The 17,199-nt window shown below is 45.5% G+C and overlaps 2 protein-coding genes across 5 annotated transcripts in view; one reads left to right on the top strand and one right to left on the bottom strand.

Annotated features, from left to right (window-relative positions):
* SUDS3 (SDS3 homolog, SIN3A corepressor complex component) overlaps positions 1-12,511 on the bottom strand; it is a 29,975-nt gene extending 17,464 nt beyond the window's left edge. The window contains exons 1-8 of one of the 3 annotated variants that reach the window (XM_082203387.1): positions 11,882-12,508; positions 8,516-8,585; positions 7,236-7,291; positions 5,460-5,531; positions 4,512-4,531; positions 3,679-3,835; positions 2,618-2,713; positions 1,645-1,706 (exon numbers count right to left, since the gene is read on the bottom strand). In XM_082203387.1, coding sequence (XP_082059513.1) covers positions 1,645-1,706; positions 2,618-2,713; positions 3,679-3,835; positions 4,512-4,531; positions 5,460-5,531; positions 7,236-7,291; positions 8,516-8,585; positions 11,882-12,098 — 750 coding nt within the window. In that variant the 5' untranslated portion in view covers positions 12,099-12,508. Of the gene's footprint in view, positions 1-1,644; positions 1,707-2,617; positions 2,714-3,678; positions 3,836-4,511; positions 4,532-5,439; positions 5,532-7,235; positions 7,292-8,515; positions 8,586-11,881 lie in introns of all 3 variants that reach the window. The other 2 variants (XM_082203385.1, XM_082203386.1) reach the window with 2 other exon arrangements.
* A 4,082-nt stretch (positions 12,512-16,593) lies between these two features.
* The window catches only part of TAOK3 (TAO kinase 3), a 118,645-nt gene continuing 118,039 nt past the window's right edge, over positions 16,594-17,199 (top strand). For both annotated transcript variants that reach the window (XM_082203101.1, XM_082203099.1), the window contains exon 1: positions 16,594-16,732. The gene's annotated coding sequence lies outside the window, so the exon portion shown is untranslated. The remainder of the gene's footprint in view (positions 16,733-17,199) is intronic.

Genomic DNA, 17,199 nt, shown 5'->3' with positions numbered 1-17,199 from the left:
TGGCATCATGACTAGTGTTATTTCATTTTGGGCTGCAAATCTTTGGATACGTTTATTTATTAAAAGGATTTTTATGCCGCCCTCTCACAAAATATCAGCACAGTTTTCACTAACATAGAACATTTTAAAAAATGAATGTAGTACAGAATTAATATCAGTGCAGTGGTACCTCTGGTTGCGTATGGGATCCGTTCCGGAGGTCCAGCTGGATCCTGAGGTTTTCACAATTGGAGAGACCACTTCAGCAGTAGAGCGCTTCTGCGCATGCGGCAAAATGCCGGAAAAATGCTTCCGGGTTTGCCGCTTACGCATCCTGAAGTTTTCGTAATCAGAGGGATACGTAAGCAGAGGTACCACTGTATATTATTAATATTCTAATATTAATTCAGTAGTGCATTTAATTTTTTTAAGAATGTTCTACCTACGATAATACGTCTCACTAATCCACCAGCCAGTCGTATTCACTCTAAGCTACAGTGGTGCCTCGCAAGACGAAATTAATTCATTCCGTGAGTTTTTTCGTCTAGCGAATTTTTCGTCTTGCGAAGCACGGTGTCGGAAGTTTTGGAAAAGCTTCAAAAATCACCAAAAACCTCAAAAAAGGCTACCACACCGCGTTCTATGAGTTGTTCCTCGAAGTCAAGTCACAACTGTATTAACGGTGTTAAGAAAAAGGAAACAAACTTGCAAGATGTTTTCGTCTTGCGAAGCAAGCCCATAGGGAAATTCGTCTTGCGAAGCAGCTCAAAAACCGCAAAACCCTTTCGTCTAGCGAGTTTTTCGTCTTGCGAGGCATTCGTCTTGCGGGGCACCACCGTACAGCGATTCTCTACCCCTAAGGACAGGGTTTGGGGCAGGCTGACTGTAGCCAGAAAGCCTCCTGTCTACTGGCTTCCACAACTGCCTTTAGAGTCTCTGGCTCCTTCTACATTTTAGGTCCTAGGTGGCTCTCTGGTACCCATTTTTTCTTGGAAACAGAGAAAAACCAAGAGCTGTGAGCAATGTTCGGCAGCACTGATGTCAAGAGACGACAGGGGATACTGGCCTGCTCTTCTGACAACCAAGAGATAATGTCCATTCACCTTGGACATTCTCTTTAGCAACTCTTGGGACTCAGGCTCAGGCCACTACCCTCACTGTCCTTTCTTTGAGCCCTCAAGTGTTTTGCCTAGTACACGCCCTTCAACTGAGATCATGCTTTTTGCTTGTCAGGATGGGGGGTGGAGAGGGGCATGTGAGCTTGCGTAGAAGCTAGTCTACTATACTGATCCAAAATTTACATTCATTGCTCCACCCACTTTTGCCTCTGACCACACCCACCACTGGCATATGCCACCACCTCCCACCCCCAAAGGTTGCCCAGAAAGGAATGCGGCCCTGAGAGCCAGTGTGGTGTAGTGGTTAAGTGTCAGGCTAGGACCTGGGGGAACAGGGTTCAAATCCCCACTCAGCCATGAAGCTCATTGGGTGACAATAGGCCAATCACTCTTTCTCAGCCTAACCTCCCTCCCAGGGTTTTTCTTGGGATTAAATGAAGAGGGGGAGAAGCATGTAAGCCATCTTGAGTGCTATGGAGAAAAAGGAGGGGTTTGTCTGAATAAATGAATAAAAGTAAATCACACCCAATGTATGCTAAGCACTTACCTTATTGAGAATCCTCAGATCCTCCATTATCTGTTCGTCTGTTAGCAGGTAATTTAGCTGAGGTAATCCAAATTAAGGGGGAAGTAACTTTGGAACCATGTACAAAAATGTGGCTTGCATCTCCTGGGCAGAATTTAGACCAGGAGCAACACCCCTCTTTGTGGCTACTTCTGGGTCTCTCCTTTGCGGGGCATATCACAGACGTGCCACAGAAGGTTCACTTGCTATGGCAGGTGAACTATTAAGCAGGCAAAGGCCGACTCTGGCTGCTAGCACTATACTGAACAGTTCACAGGGGGAGAACCCCAGGAAAGCCCCATTGCATTGAAGCAGGCAGGACTGAGCCAAGGGGGTGTGGAGGGGACTTGTCCCAGTGAACAGAACCAAGCAAAGCCCCTGCTCTGAAGCAAAAGGGAGGAGCAACGGTGCCCCTGGATAACCTCCACCAGTAAAGGAGGACGGAGTTGCCACCTAGATGCTTTCATGGAAAGCCCATCGGGAGAACCTGATCACAAGAGCACTCTCCCCTCCTATGGCTTCCAGCAACTGGCATTCAGAAGTTTGCTGCCTCCGACTGCAGAGGCAGAGCATAGCAGCCATTGATACCAATCTACCTTCTGCCCACCCATCTGGAGAACATAGGAAGCTGTCTTACAGTGGGCCAAGCTAATGTCCTGCTCTGACTTGCAGCAGCTCTCTATAATTTCAGGCAGAGCATCTTTCCCCCATCACCTGCTACTTAATGCTCATTAACTAGACATGTCAGAGGCTGAACTTGGGATCTCCTGCAAGAAGAGCTATGGTGCAATGACCAGGCGCATTGGGCCCCACTGTCAGCCAATATGCTGTGCAGCCGCACATAGCAGGGGAAGATTTGCCAACCAATAAGCTCTCTTTTCAAGGAAAGCTCGTGCACCTATGACAAAAGCTGGATCATGGGCTGTGGCGGATCAGGTAGCTGGTCAAAGGATATCAGGGGCTGGCTTCCGCCTTTTGTCAGGGATGGGAACGGGGTCGTTTGGCCGCCTCCGCAATTTCCTTGTCATGATGGGCTTCACTTCCATGGAGTCTGAAGAAGGAAGGACAGTTTTTTTCGTAAGGTCCACAGATTGATTAATAAAAAACAGAGAAAGAGAAAAAAGAACTGTGCTTTTCCACATTAATCTTTTCTTTTTTGGGGGGGTCTCTTTCTTTCATGCAAAGACTCAGCCTGTGACTCTGCCCCTAATTTGAGAAATATAAAAGTGTATCCTTAATTTTAATCAATAAATAGTACCTACAAACCGTATGCATGGTGCAAATGTGCAATCGGGATTCAGCGGTGAAAGCTGCAATCCTATGCGGTTAGTAAAATTCCACTGAAATGAGCAGCATTTGCTTTTGAGTAAGCAGGCTTAGGGACACAGGTCACTGCTTTCTAATCAGAGTCTGCTAGCTCATTAAAATGCCCTCTCTTCTTCACTGACAGCAGCTTTTGTAAGAACACCAGAAGCTACCTTATACAAAGTCAGGCCATTGGCCCATCTAGCTCAGTAATATCTACTGTGACCAGCCGCAGCCGTCCAGGGTTTGAGACAGGGAGTTTTTCCCCAGCCCTACCTGAAGATGCCAGGGATTGAACCTGGGGACTTCTACACGCAAAGAACATGCTCTACCACTGAGCCACAGTCCCTGTCCTAAAGGTACTTTTTTGCAGACAGTGCTTGCATGTCTTCAGAGAGGCATTTCCCCTTCTCTCAATCTAATTCATCCAATAATGCATTTTCCTCTAGGTCTCAGGCAGAAGTAGGTTTACAACGCCAACAGCTATCTGATCCTTTTTTATCTGAAGATACCAGGGACTGAACCTGGACACTTCTGGTTACAAAGCATTTGCTCCATTGCTGAGATATTAATTAACTGATTCATTTATAAGATTTCTTACCTGCCCTTCACCATAAGCTCCCTAGGCAGATTACGACAATATAATTGTACAGTTATATGCCCTCTTCCCCAAAGAGAGATGCTGGCTTTATTATATTATTTTGTATTTACCTCCTGTTAGCTCCATAGTTAGCTTCTCGCTCTCGATCATTTTCTTCTTCTCTTCCAACTCGGCAATCAAGTTTTCCTTGAGTTCAATTTTTTTATCTTCAAATTCTTTCACGGCCGCTTTCTTCTCCTTGATGTAGTTCCGTTCCACCTGCTCTGTCTGAGCCAAGCCCAAAAGAAAACAGGGACTCATCTACAGGGCAGAACCACATCAGGTACACATAGTTGCTGATAGGGGAACCACTGTGCTCGGGGTCACCAGACTGAGAAGCTGCGGAGTCGGAAGTTACGCCTGACAAATGGCGCAGGCTTTCCCAAACTGTGCGATGAAACTGCTCATGTGACTTGTCACCATACGGAAAGCAAGTATGAGGACTTAAGAAGAGCCCTGATTGATAGGGCCAAAGGTCCATCTATCCCAGCATCTGTAAAGTTGGATACATGGCCCCCTGCCTCCTACAGGAACCTGTGGCCCTCTTAAGTATCAGGCAGCCTCACTGGAGTGGAATTTCCTCCCTTTCACAAGTATATGGTGTCTGCCTATTTTAAAACACAATTTACATGTGTACTGCAAAACCAATGGCACAACCTAATAAAGGATGGAAATAACTATTCTCAAATGACTTGGGATTCATGCACCCTCAGCACTGAGCTTCTCCTCAGGGCAAGAAAGAGGTCGATCACAATTTGCAGAATAGTTTGAACATTCTACAGCAAAGGAAAGGAGGTTCTACTCAAAATGACTGAAAAAGGGAACAGAATACATTAATGAAACCCGAGACCAACAGAAAAAGAAACACACACACACACACACACACACATATACACACACTTACTTCCAGCTGGAGAAAAAGCTCTGAAAGAAAAAGAGAAAACAAGTTACATTTTTTTTGCTGAACTAAGCACATTTAACTCTAGCAAGATCTCAGAGTGGTTAGCCTAGAGTGAAAATTTTGATGACGGCAAGCTACAGGCCATTAAGACAGGCTGCAAAACCAGCCCTTGCAAGTATTTCTGCTTGCACCAGATTAATCTTCATCAGTAGCTGCACTGACAAAGTAACTAGACATTTGGTGCAACGTATACCAAACAATTCCTATCTTAGATAGCCAACAGTTAAGTTTGCAACCCTATAGTTGTCTCATTGAACTGAAGGAGATTTACTTCCAGGTAGACACAAGGGATTGCACTGAAACACCTAATACAACTACAGAAAAGCAACACTGATTGCTGTACCTTCTTCTTAGCTGGAACATAAGCCTGCCCCAGAATAAGTCTATAAAAGCCAGTCTGATTGGGGGAAAAATCAATAGAAATTATTTATAAAAATGTGTGCCTAGGATCAGAATCAACCCAAGAAGGGGCACTGTAAAGATCAACAATTGAATTATGGCACAAAGTTCTGTAGACTATAGCCCATTTCATCAGATACATCTGTAGGTTCATTTAAGTGTGAACACCTCATTTAGGGGGTCTTGACACCTTCCAGAATTGGTTGAACAGCACTTGCACAGGGAAATGAACGGTCGGGAGAAGTGCCCTGTAGTCCACTGAAAGCCTACGCCACAATAAATGTATTAATCTCCAAGGTGCTTCAAGCGGTTGTTTTTGCTGCAATAGACAAACAGGCTAACCCTGTGGAAAGTTTTTAGAATGAGATTGCGACACACACAAGTAAGATCACCCAAAAGCCCTGAGCAGGGTTTCAAGCATGATTATCATGTATTTGTCTAGGCCTAGATCAGAAATCCTCAAGAAAGTCACCAGAAATGCAGTTCGCTCACCCGCATTGCGTATCCTTTCCTTGTATTGCTGATCCAGCTTTTTCATCCTTTTCTGATATTCTTGCAAAGTACCTATTAAAACCATACAAAATTAACACACTGAAATCAATAGATTCAAATATAGAATGATAGAGCTGGACAGAACATCAAAGGCCAACCCCTCCCGCTGCAACAAAATGGCACAGCGCCATAATATTGTTGAAAAGGACTCTACACTGTTTTTCTCACTATCAAGCTATCAGTGCCTGATCTGACCTAGGGCCCAGGATTTGTGACAGAGGTCATTGCTGTTATTTCACAGAAGTGTATGTACACAGCTTGAATCACACAGTTTATATCTCAAAGCAGAAGAGATTTTTATTTGTATACCTCCAAGGTTTTTTTTTAATTAAAAAAGACCATTCCCTTCACCAATTTTACCACCACCTATTCTGAGCAGTCCTACTTCAACCTGATGTTTAAAAATTACAGATCAAACTTAAAAAAAAATTCTTTCCACAAGTAATAAGCCACTGCCGAAGAAGAAGCAACATCATATTGTTTGGACGAAATAAAGGAGTTTGGGCTACTTTCTAGTCCTTAAAGGAGATGAACAGGCACAAAATTTACATCAATGGTGCATCTCCCCATTCCCCATTTCAGTAAAATTATACAGTACTGATCCTAAGAAGTACACATAAGAAGTGGACACATCCAGTTTAGGAAAAACCACTTGCCCATTCAGCCTTGTGCTTAGTAGAAATAAAAGTCAACTGACTGTTCCAAATTAAGGTAAAGTGATATATTTAAAAGGTCAGGGTATGTGTAATGCCCATTTGTGGAATGTTCTCCCCAGGGACGCTTGCCTGACACCTTCATTACATATCTTTAGGTGCCAGGTGAAAATGTTTCTCTTCAACCAGGTGTTCGGCTGATTAACATTTGAAGGCTTTTTAAATATGTTTGTGAGAGAAGGGGTTATTGGCTTGGTCTTCTTTATGTTTTATTATGTATTTTTTATTCTCATTTTATATTTTGTTGTTGTTGTGAACTGCCCTGGAATCTTCACATGAAAGACAATATACAAATTTAATAAATAAGATTAATAACACATTAAAGCAAAATTCAATAAAATAATAATAATAATACACTATTAAGGCAAAACTCAATACATTCCAGCTTCTGTTTTTCAGATAATCCAACCAGCAATATATTAAGAGTGGATTTATTTTTACTTGAAAAACAAGAGAAGTTGTGATGCCTGCAAAATGAGAACCATCCCAACGCTGGTCAGGAAAGATTCAGCACTATGCCAAATCAGGGAAGATTCCCCAATTGCACTGCATGAAAATGGCAGAGACAGAGCACATGCTTTGCATGTAGAAGATCTCGGGTTCAATCCTTGTCATCTCCAATGAAATGATCAGGCAGCAGGTAGCAGACAAATCTGGGCTGGGTGGGCATATACAGAGATCTGGCATAAGGCATCTTTCTATATTCCTAATGCACCAGAAAGTCTGATTTAAGAGAACTCCAAAACATTTTATCCTCCATAGTCGGAGACAGCAGTGCCTCTAAATACCAGTTGCCGGAAACTGTAGAAGGGGAGAGTGCTTTTGTTGCTGGTTTCCCCACAGGCATATGGTAAGCCACTATGAAAACAGGATGCTGGACTAAATGGGCTATTGGCCTGATCCACGGGCTCTTCTGATGTTATGTTTTTATTTGATCTGGGTATTAAATGTAAAGCCTGCTGTTCTCGTGAATAAATGTCATGTCATGCTTTTTAAACCATACCTTCTTGCAGTTGCTGCAGCTGCCTCTTAAGAGATGCCAATTTATCCTGATACATCCTGCAAAGAGAATACACATTCTAATGAAGGAAACCCCAGTGAACACCAACTGCTGGTTTTACTTTCCTATTCAATTGACTCTTTCCATTGTTAAATTTCTATTACATTGTTCAAGTACTGCTGAAGTGAAGAAGCAATAAAAGTTTGCTTTTTTAAAAAACCAGAACACCACCAAGATTTTGATACATGAAAGTATGATCCTCCTCTGCTACCTTTCCTAGCCCAAACTGCAGAACTTTCTACCTCAAAGGCATTTGATCACAGAGGGCCAGATAATAAAATTTAGTTGCCTGGGCCACAACAGCATCTAATCTGTATTCCAGATGGTATTGTCCAGGCAAAATGTCACAAGACGCCTAACTGCAGAAAAGATGTTACGAAAGGCAGAAATTAAGAAGCATCAACTAACCCAGCAATTAAGAAAATAAAGAGTCAGGAGCATAAAGCCATTACATATCTAGAAGGAATATACATTGTTCAAACAAAGTCTCATTGAAAGTTCAGCAGAAACGTTAAACTTGGTTCATATGCAATGCAGAACCAGTCAGCTTGCTTTCAATAAGAGTTGTTGAGATTAACATTTTTTTCATGTTTGGACCACCTGGTGAACTGTAGTTGCTCAAAAACAGAAGCTTCTCATCTCCTTGCAACTGCACTGGAGGTGGTGGGGCAAGAGGCCCATGAGTTTGAGGCCTGCTCTCAAAACACTAAACCAGTCTTCCCTACCCTGGTGCCCTGCAGCTGTTTCGGACCACTACTTCCATGAGGCATGGACAAGGGTCAGAGATGATGGAAGCTGTGGTCCAAAACAGCCAGCAGGGAGTGACCAGGTTGGGGGAAGCCTGCATTAGATGGAAGTGAGACGTACAGGACTATCAAAGGAAGAATTTCTCTACGCTCAAGGTACAAAGTCTTTTAACTCAGGCCTCTTCTGTGCTTTCTGTTATTCTGACATTAGGTTTTATGTTGTTATTTTAATTGTGATCTTTTTCTAACCCACCCTGGCACCATTTGGTGAAGGGTGGGCTATAAGGAGAAATAACAACAACTGCTGCAAACAGCTCTTTGATTTAGGGAAATGTGATGTGAATTTCAATCTTTTTGTCTTAATACTTTTGCACTTTTGCCCCACCAACATACGTTCAAAACTCCCTCCCTTTGAGCTGGAATATGACTCATACGAAAGAGGCATGGAAATATATCTGTAACCTGGAGAATACTTACTGCTCCTTCATTTCTACATAATCCTCCTCATTGTGCTTGGCCAGATCAGTTTCACTTGCATCTTCGGTATCTAAGGAAACAGGAACATCAGCGAGTGTCAGAGCAGTGCCAATCAGTACGTTTTTTTGTTCAAGAATTCCCCACTCAGCAGCAGAAACAAACACCACTGAGGTACAAAAAAGAACTGTACACTTAAAAAACTAAACATGCAAGAGAGCAAGCTCATTCAAAACAACTGTGCCATTTCTTATTGTTGTGTTATCCTGACCTCTATGTTATAAAGGCAGGAACGTGATTATGTACCACAGTTCCCACCAGACAGCATAACAAGATTCTTACCACCTGTGTCTGTCAATTTCCTTCCAATATTCATTCCACGCAAACTCTTTGATCCCAACAGTTCTCCAGTATCCCACTGGCTTTAACACAATGCCCCCCTCCCCTTCTCCTGCCTCCCCACAGGCCTCTGTTCAGTGCCTCCATGGCTTCTGGTAATTACTGGAAAAATTACTACTGGCACATCCAAGACCTTCAAGCATCACAGCAAGGCAGGGTGCAAATGTATCAAATTAAACATGACAAAAGAATGTAGGAGGCTGCCTTATCCAGGGTCTTGACCATTGGTTTGTCTTAATTTACTATAACCTGCCCTACACAGATTTCTTTTTGAGAGCTGAACCATAAAGATGGCTGATCGCCAAAGAATTGATGCTTTTGAATGATGGTGCTGGAGGAGACTCTTTAGAGTCCCATGGACTGCAAGAAGATCTAACCTATCCATTCTTAAGGAAATCAGCCCTGAGTGCTTACTGGGAGGACAGATCCTGAAGCTGAGGCTCCAGTACTTTGGCCACCCCATGAGAAGAGAAGACTCCCTGGAAAAGACCCTGATGCTGGGAAAGATTGAGGGCACAAGGAGAAGGGGACGACAGAGGATGAGATGGTTGGACAGTGTTCTCGAAGATACAAATATGAGTTTGACCAAACTGCGGGAGGCAGTGAAAGACAGGAGGGCCTGGCGTGCTCTGGTCCATGGGGTCACGAAGAGTCAGACACGGAGTCAAGGAGTGTGGTGGAGTCTCCTTCTTTGGAGGTCTTTAAGCAGAGGCTTGACAACCATATGTCAGGAGTGCTCTGATGGTGTTTCCTGCTTGGCAGGGGGTTGGACTCGATGGCCCTTGTGGTCTATTCCAACTCTATGATCTATGATTCTATGACTAAACGACTAAACAACAACAACACAGATTGGCAGAACATCTCCACAAACTCAAGCAGGGGTCAGCCCTACGTGAAGATGTTGAGAAGTGAACTTGACAACTTTTGCATACAAAGCCTGAGTTCTGCCAGAAAGTTCCATAAAGTAATTATGCATATGAAGAAATTCACTGAAGCAGAGCAAACATTACCCTCTTCAAGTTAGGAGGAGAAGAAAAAAAGCTGCAACCCTAAACTAACTTCTTTGAAAGAAAATCCTATGGAAACAAATACTTTTATTGCCAAGTAAACATACGCTACTAATTGGTGACGAGATGTTTTCTTTTCTGACATCTGACTGCCATTCTTCAGAGCCTTCTTTTTTAAACTATCCATGCTCTCACAGTAAAATTCCAGAAGTTAACATTTTAAGTTGGGCCGTAAGTTTATATAAAATGCCTGTTGCTCAACACAGACCAGGCAATCAATAAAAACAGATCAATAAACAATGTTAATCTGTTTTAGTGTTAAACTTTTGCATGCTTTAAAGCATGGTTGCACATTTTTCTTGATTTTACCTTTTTCTGTAAACTGCTCTGAGGTTGTTGTTTTTACAATCAAGCGAGCAGTGTATTTATTTTGTGAAATAAATAAGTGAAATGAAAAGCAGTGGGAGAAGTACCACGCTTAACTGGGTTCTGGACTTGCAACATGCTTTCTCACATACATTTCTAGAAAAGTAACAGGAAATATTATGTGTGTTTACTCAAAAGCTAATATGAATACTTCCTGTGACCAGCATTAAACCCCACTGAGCACCATAATAAGACTGCTGTGAGAAGAGCAGAACACCCCTCCTTTAAAACTTGGTACGATAGTTTGGCAACTAGCCTTGGATGAAAAATTGACCCAGGAGAGGAGAAAGACACGGGGATTTGGAATCCTTCTAAAGTATTCAATTTGTTAACAAAAGTGACAAAGTGACTCTACTGAAAGACCCAATGATTTTTTCCATTTTTGTATGAGGTTCCCCCTTTCCCCACACCATCCTTTGAAGTCCCAGACACACTAGATGCACCCTAAAACTTACTTTTTTCTTTCTTCATTACTTCCACCTATGTAAAGAATGACACTGTTGTTGTAAATTGAATGTTCTGTTGCAAATGACTATATATTAAAAGGATTGCTCTGCAAATGTGTACATTTACTCACAAGTTAGCCACCTGCAACTGAGGTCACATCCACAGCATACATTTTACACAACGATTATACGGATGGGCGATGAATCTTGAAGTGTTCTAATTAACAAAATTTCTCTTTTGTTTTAGCTAAACCCTTCCGTATGGATCGCTGGCTAAAAAAGGGGGTGTTTGAAACATACAATTATTACTACCATTATTTTAAGCTTTTTGAAAAATTCTCTTTGTAGTGTGCATGCATAGTTTTTGCTATATATTAATAAATTAATACCATATATTGCATTTGCTCTAGCCTAGATAAAACATTATTAAAACTACAGTATCTCCAAATTGTCTTCACCCGAGAAGGGGCACTCCGGTAAGACTAAATCCTCAAAAAGGGCATGGAATTATTTTGAGTTTGGAAAACAATGAACTAAAACAAAACAGTCCCTGCCTGAAGGCTTACGGTCTTTCCTTTTTTTAAAGGCACACCAGGGAAAAGCGACAGGGAGGGAAGGCGGGGGATCTAACTCAGGCAATAATATTTGAACAGTTGTCCATACAATGACCAGGTGTCAGTCAGTCAGCCTCTGGGCTCGTAAACTGCGATGGGGTCTACTCGTAGGTAAGACTGGACGGGTGGCTACAATACCCACGTGCTTCGTGACTCGGAAGTCCCCGACTGCTGGTTTCCCTCCCGAGAAGAACGGATCGGGGCCGCCGTGAGGTGGTCCCCTCGCAACCAGTGCAGCGTCTGCCTCATGAGCAGAGGCGCCGAACTCCACGGGCCCCCGTGAACCACGCGCATGAATTCCAACGGGCCTACTCACGAGCAAGACTCAACTCTTGCGCGCTCCTCCCTCTCCGCCCCCCCCCCGGGAATCAGCCCCCAGCAGAAACGGGCGACGGGTTACTCCCGGGAAAAGCTGCTCGGCGGCGCCTTGAGGCCTCCGCGAAGGCGGGTCGGGGGGCGGCCAGGCCGGCGACTCACCCTCGTCCGAGTCGCGCGCGCGGCCGCTGCGCTCCCCGTCCTCCTCGTCGGCGGGGCTGTCCAGCTCCTCATCCTCGAAGCTTTCGGCGGCTGCGGCGGCTGCAGCGGCGGCAATGGCAGCGGCGGCGGCGGGGCCCGTCCCGGCGGGCAGCACGGCGGCGGCAGAAGCCGGAGGCCCCGGCGGGAGCGCGGGAGAAACCAGCGCGGCGACGCTCATGGCCGAAGCGGGAAAACGCCGACCCACCGCCGCCGAAGCCACCGCGGACGATCCGGTCGCCTCCTCCTCCTTTTTTCTTCTTCTTAACTCCCCCCTCAGACAAGCCGCGAGCGGCCCCGCCTCCCGCGCGCAGGCGCGCTAGAACCACTTCCGGGCCCTGGTTGAGCTGGGCGAATAGGCGGATTGGCGGGAGGCTGGCTTGACGTTTGTTTCGCTCCGCGGTTTGGACCCCCTTTCTACCCGTAGGCGCCAGGGATGGCGCCTTCAGCCATAGACCGATGTAGCATTAGACTCAACTCGCTGCCAAGCGTTTCCAAGTTCGCTTCTCGGCCCCACCCCACTTTTGTGAACAGCTTATTGCATAGATGTGTGGAATTGCTGTCAACTGCGGTCTTCTTCCGCCTGCACGCCCCATCCACTCCCCGCAGAGACTTTCTTAAAGGGACTGTTTTTAAAAGGATGTGTGTGTGGATCCATGCATGTCAGGGTTGCCATATTTCAAAAAGTAAAATTCCTGACACGTGCAAAGTTGTTGTTCTTGGAACAAACCCAAATGGTTCAGCTTTTTTGGGGGAAACCTCCCCCCAAAATAGTGATTTTAAGCTTTTGGGTGCTTTTTCCATAGCGTTGCTATATGTCCAGGTTTTCTGCCAATTCTTTTGGGTGCAATTTTTACACCCCAAAACCAAAACATGTCAGGATTTTTTCTGACTTAGGGCAAGCCTAATATATGTGCGTATTTTAAGGGCAGGTGGTTGAACTTGCTTTTTCCTCTTCCCTCCCCTCCCTTTATTTCTTGTGTGCTACATCTTTTTAAACTGTGGTCCTTTTTCTCTTTCTGTTAGTACTTATTTTTGTGAATTGCTCTGGCAGCCTCTTCAGCTAAGGGCAGGATAATAATTGCCACAAATAACTACTGGGTCAGTAGTAGACTCTGAAGTGCAGGCACTCTTCCTGACAACCCCATAGCTATTCCCCTTTCGAAACGATGCAACAAAAATTATATTTTTTGACCAATGCAAACATTATGACTTCAAGCCAGCTTTTTCCTCACCTCCCACCATCTAGTTTTTCTCAGTACCCAATCTGATGAAGTGTTCTGTTGGATGCAGAAGCGTGCTTACAACCCAGTGAGATGGGTGGGGTATAAATATTATTATTATTACTACTGTATTATATTTGTATGTACATATATATAAGAGGAGCTGCAGGCAGCAACTGATAGCAAAGGAAATCTTGCCTCCATCACAGGTTCAGCAAGTTCTAGCTCATCATCCAATGCCCCTGTACAAGAGGTCCTTGATAGGAGGCGGTTTGGTGGCAAACACAACAGGGAGAGGTGGGGGAGGGCATTTAAAATTTCATCCTTTGTGTTGTCTCTGCCACAGAGCACTATCTGAGACTTTGAAGAAACACCTGCTATTGGACGTTGACATATATTCCAGGATACAAGCCTGCTTTTGGAGGGTGTAACTGGAAGGGCCACTTCATATTTGTCATCATCTTTTTAGACCAGGTGTGCCTATCCTAGAGGCAGAAGTTATTTCTTTCTCTTTCTTTTCTTAAGAACCTCTGATGCAGAGCATATGCTTTGCATGCAGAAGGTCTGCTGGGACATGATACAAGTTTATAAAATTATGCATGCCATGGAGAAAGTGGCTCTCATAGCACTAGAATCCATGGACATCTTATGAAGCTGAATGCTGGAAGATTCAAGATCAATAAAGTACTTCAGTTAAATGATGGAACTTGCTCCCACAGGAGGCCATGATGTGATGACATTACGGTAATTTGGACAGCTTTAAAACAGGATTTGAATTTTAAGCAGAAGGCTCTCAATGCCTACTAGCCATGACAGCTATGCTCTAGTTCCAGAGCTGGTGGCAGGAATTATTTTGAATGCCAATTCTATAAATCACAGGAGAGGAGCATGCTTTTGTGTTTGGACCCTGCTTGCAAGTTTCCTACAGGCATCTTGTTGGCCGCTGTGAGAACAGGTTGCTGGGGACATTCCCCAGCCCTACCTGAAGATGCTAGAGATTGCACCTAGGACATGAAAACATGTTGGATCAGGCCAATGGCCCATCTAGTGTTCTTCTTCTTCTTCGGCGATCACTCGTAGTCAAGTAAAATTGTCTTCCATAAACACGGTTTTAACAATGAGTCTGTAAGTGGCTGTGGAGGCCAATTCTGGATCCACACGTCCTTCCACAGTGGGAACATTGGTTTCCGGGCGGGAGCTGATCAAGGTGTGGTTTAGCCAAGCATGCCTTCCTCTTAGCACATTTCTCCCTTGCGTCCTGAGTTTGAGTGTCTTCAAAGCCTATGACATCTTTGGTAAAGGCTGCTCTCCAACTGGAGCGCTCGCAGGCCAGTGTTTCCCAGTTGTCAGTGTTTATACTACATTTTTTTTTACCTTTACCATCTAGTGTAGCACCCTGTTCTCACAGTAGCCAGCCATATTCCTGTAATAAACCTGCAAGCAGGACCCAAGCACAGGAGGACACTCCTATACTCATTGGTCCATCTTGTTCCATATTGTCTTCTGCCAGTCAGTGTAGAAGGCAATATGGAGTGAGATGGATCAATGATCTGACTCAGTATAACACAGCTTGTGTTTTAAAAAATCCAGGGGACTTTCTAGTTCATATCTTCTTAATGTTTTTTTTAGTGTTTCTTAAACAAAACGTACAAGCTGCTTTGACTACATGTTTGTGTATATGTGTGTGTGTATAATATATATGTACTTCCACATTTAGAAATATACCCATTTTAGCTGAATTTGCAAGATACTACTGTTGCAAAACTGATATTTTAGTACAAACACAGGACCCCATTCTATATTTTGCTGGAAGCCACCCAGAGTGGGTGGGGAAACCCAGCCAGATGGGTGGGAGGAGGAGGAGGAGGAGGAGGAGGAGGAGGAGGAGGAGAATTATTCAGCAAAGTGGTGCTCAAACAGGAAGCTAGAGTTAAGTCACATTCTGAAGAGCTAACGCACTGGTTACAAAAAAATACACGCAGTTTATGCTCTTCTAGCCCAGGAACTATTTATTTATATTATTTCCTATATCTTTATCATTTTATTGCAAGAAGAAAACCTTACAGCATGTTTGCAGGGAACTTTTAAGAGGAGTGAAAAGTGATGCATAAGTCCTAAGAGGTTTGCAGCCTACAGTGTCAGTATTTAATTAGAGCCAGTGTGGTGTAGTGGTTAAAGTGTTGGACCAAAACCTGGGAGGACAGGTTTCAAATCCCGCTCAGCCATGAAACTCACTGGGTAACCTTGGGCCAGTCACTAGCTTTCGCCCTAACTTACCTTACGGGGCTGTTGTGAGGATAAAATAAGGCGGGGAATAACCATGCACGCCACCTTGAGTAGGATTACTAGACATCCCCAGTTCCTGGGGACAGTGCCCGGATTTGCAAATCTGTTCCCAGACAAATTCTGTCCCTGGAATGTCCCCAGATTTGCAAATCTGTCCCTGGGAAATGTGGCAGCTGCAGCCTCAGCAGCCCGGAGCCAGCCTGGTAGTACAATTGCTGGCTTCAGGAGCTGCTCGCTGCCCACTGCCGCCACCACTGCCAAGAAGGAACCAGGGGCGTCTGGTGGTACAGATCTCCTGCCCCGTTCTCTCTTTGTTTTGACAGATCAGGGGAGGCTTGGGAGTTGCTGAGTTGCAGGTGGGGGGGGGCATTGCCCAGGAGGGGGGCAAGGCGTGCAGTTTCTCTGCCAGGCAAGGTGCAAAGTCCTTCTTTCACACCCTGTGAAACATAAATGCACAGAGTTTTATAAAAACTGGGCAATGGCCGCCCGCCTGTGACTCCCAAGCCTCCCCTGATCAGTCAAAACAAAGGGGGAAGGAGATCGGGGGGATGCTCCGGAGTCACGGGCAGTCACTGCTGCCCAGTTTTTTAAAAACTCAGAGCAGGGTGCAAAAGAAGGGCTTTGCACCTTTATACAATATGCATGTGTGCTTGGGCCCAGGGTCTTTTGCCTCACCATCCCCGCTACTGACTCCCTGTTGCTACTCAGCTTAAAAAAAAATAATTTAAAAAGTGTCACTGGATTCAAAAAGTGTCACTGATATATAAAATATTTGGTAACCATAATCCTTGAGCTCCCTAGAGGAAACGTGGGGTGGATATACAGTGTGTGTGTGTGTGTGTGTGTGTGTACACACACACACACACACACACACACACACACAGTATAAAATAAATAAATATATACACACAGTATATAATAAATAAATCCTAAACCAGTTCAATTCTTCCCAGCCCATCCTCAGCCTCCTCTCAAACGCAACCAACCGCTATTGCCCGGTCCGCGGGAAAGAACTCTTCCGGAATGCGGAAGTGCGTTCCGGATCCTCATTGGTCCTCCGCTGGCCCTGCTCCTCCCCCCCTTCCCCGCCCCCACGAGGAGGGTAGACCGAAGGAGCCGACGGCCGACGACGCGAGCCCGACGACTGCGAAGGCGACGAGGCTAGGCTCACCCCGAGGTCGGCCAAGCTGCGTAGCCGAGCGCCGAGGCGATCGAACGCGGTTGGCCGCGCCTGACGAGAGGAGCAGGAACCGCACCTCAGGCGGAGAAGCGGTGACGGCAGCGGCGGCAGCAGGAGCCGAGCGAGGTGGGTTGAAGCGCGCCGGTCGTCCCGTCTCTTTCTTCCCCCCCCCCCTTGCTCAGGCTGGGGTTGGCTCAGCGGGGGTTGCCGGGGCCGGAGGGCGACGAAGAACTTTTCCCCGTCCAGAGGAGTCGGGCTCTCTTGACGGGGGAGAGCTGCTTATTTCCCCTCAGGCGTCGGTGGCAGCGGGCGGGGAGGAAGCCTGAGGGGGCGAGGAAGAGAGTCGGGCGTGGAGGAGAAGCTGAGGGGGAAGAGAAGCGCTTCCCCCGAGTAATGGGGGGGACCCCGCACCTCTCCCCCCCCCATTATCGGGGAGGAAAGTCTTCCGAGGGGGTGGAAGTGAAAGCAGCAGCAGCAGCGGAGAACCGGACTCTGAGGGGAGTTTAGAAAAGAAGCGCTTCGGGAGGGGGGAAGGAGGCAGCTGTGGAGAAACGACGTGGAGGGAGGGGGAAGCGACGGAGATGGGGGGGAGG

Source organism: Podarcis vaucheri, assembly GCF_965113315.1.
Source record: "Podarcis vaucheri genome assembly, chromosome: 16".
NCBI classification, from domain to species: Eukaryota; Metazoa; Chordata; class Lepidosauria; order Squamata; family Lacertidae; genus Podarcis; species Podarcis vaucheri.
Note: the sequence above shows the minus strand (reverse complement) of the source record. Positions and strands in the feature narration are given on the sequence as shown.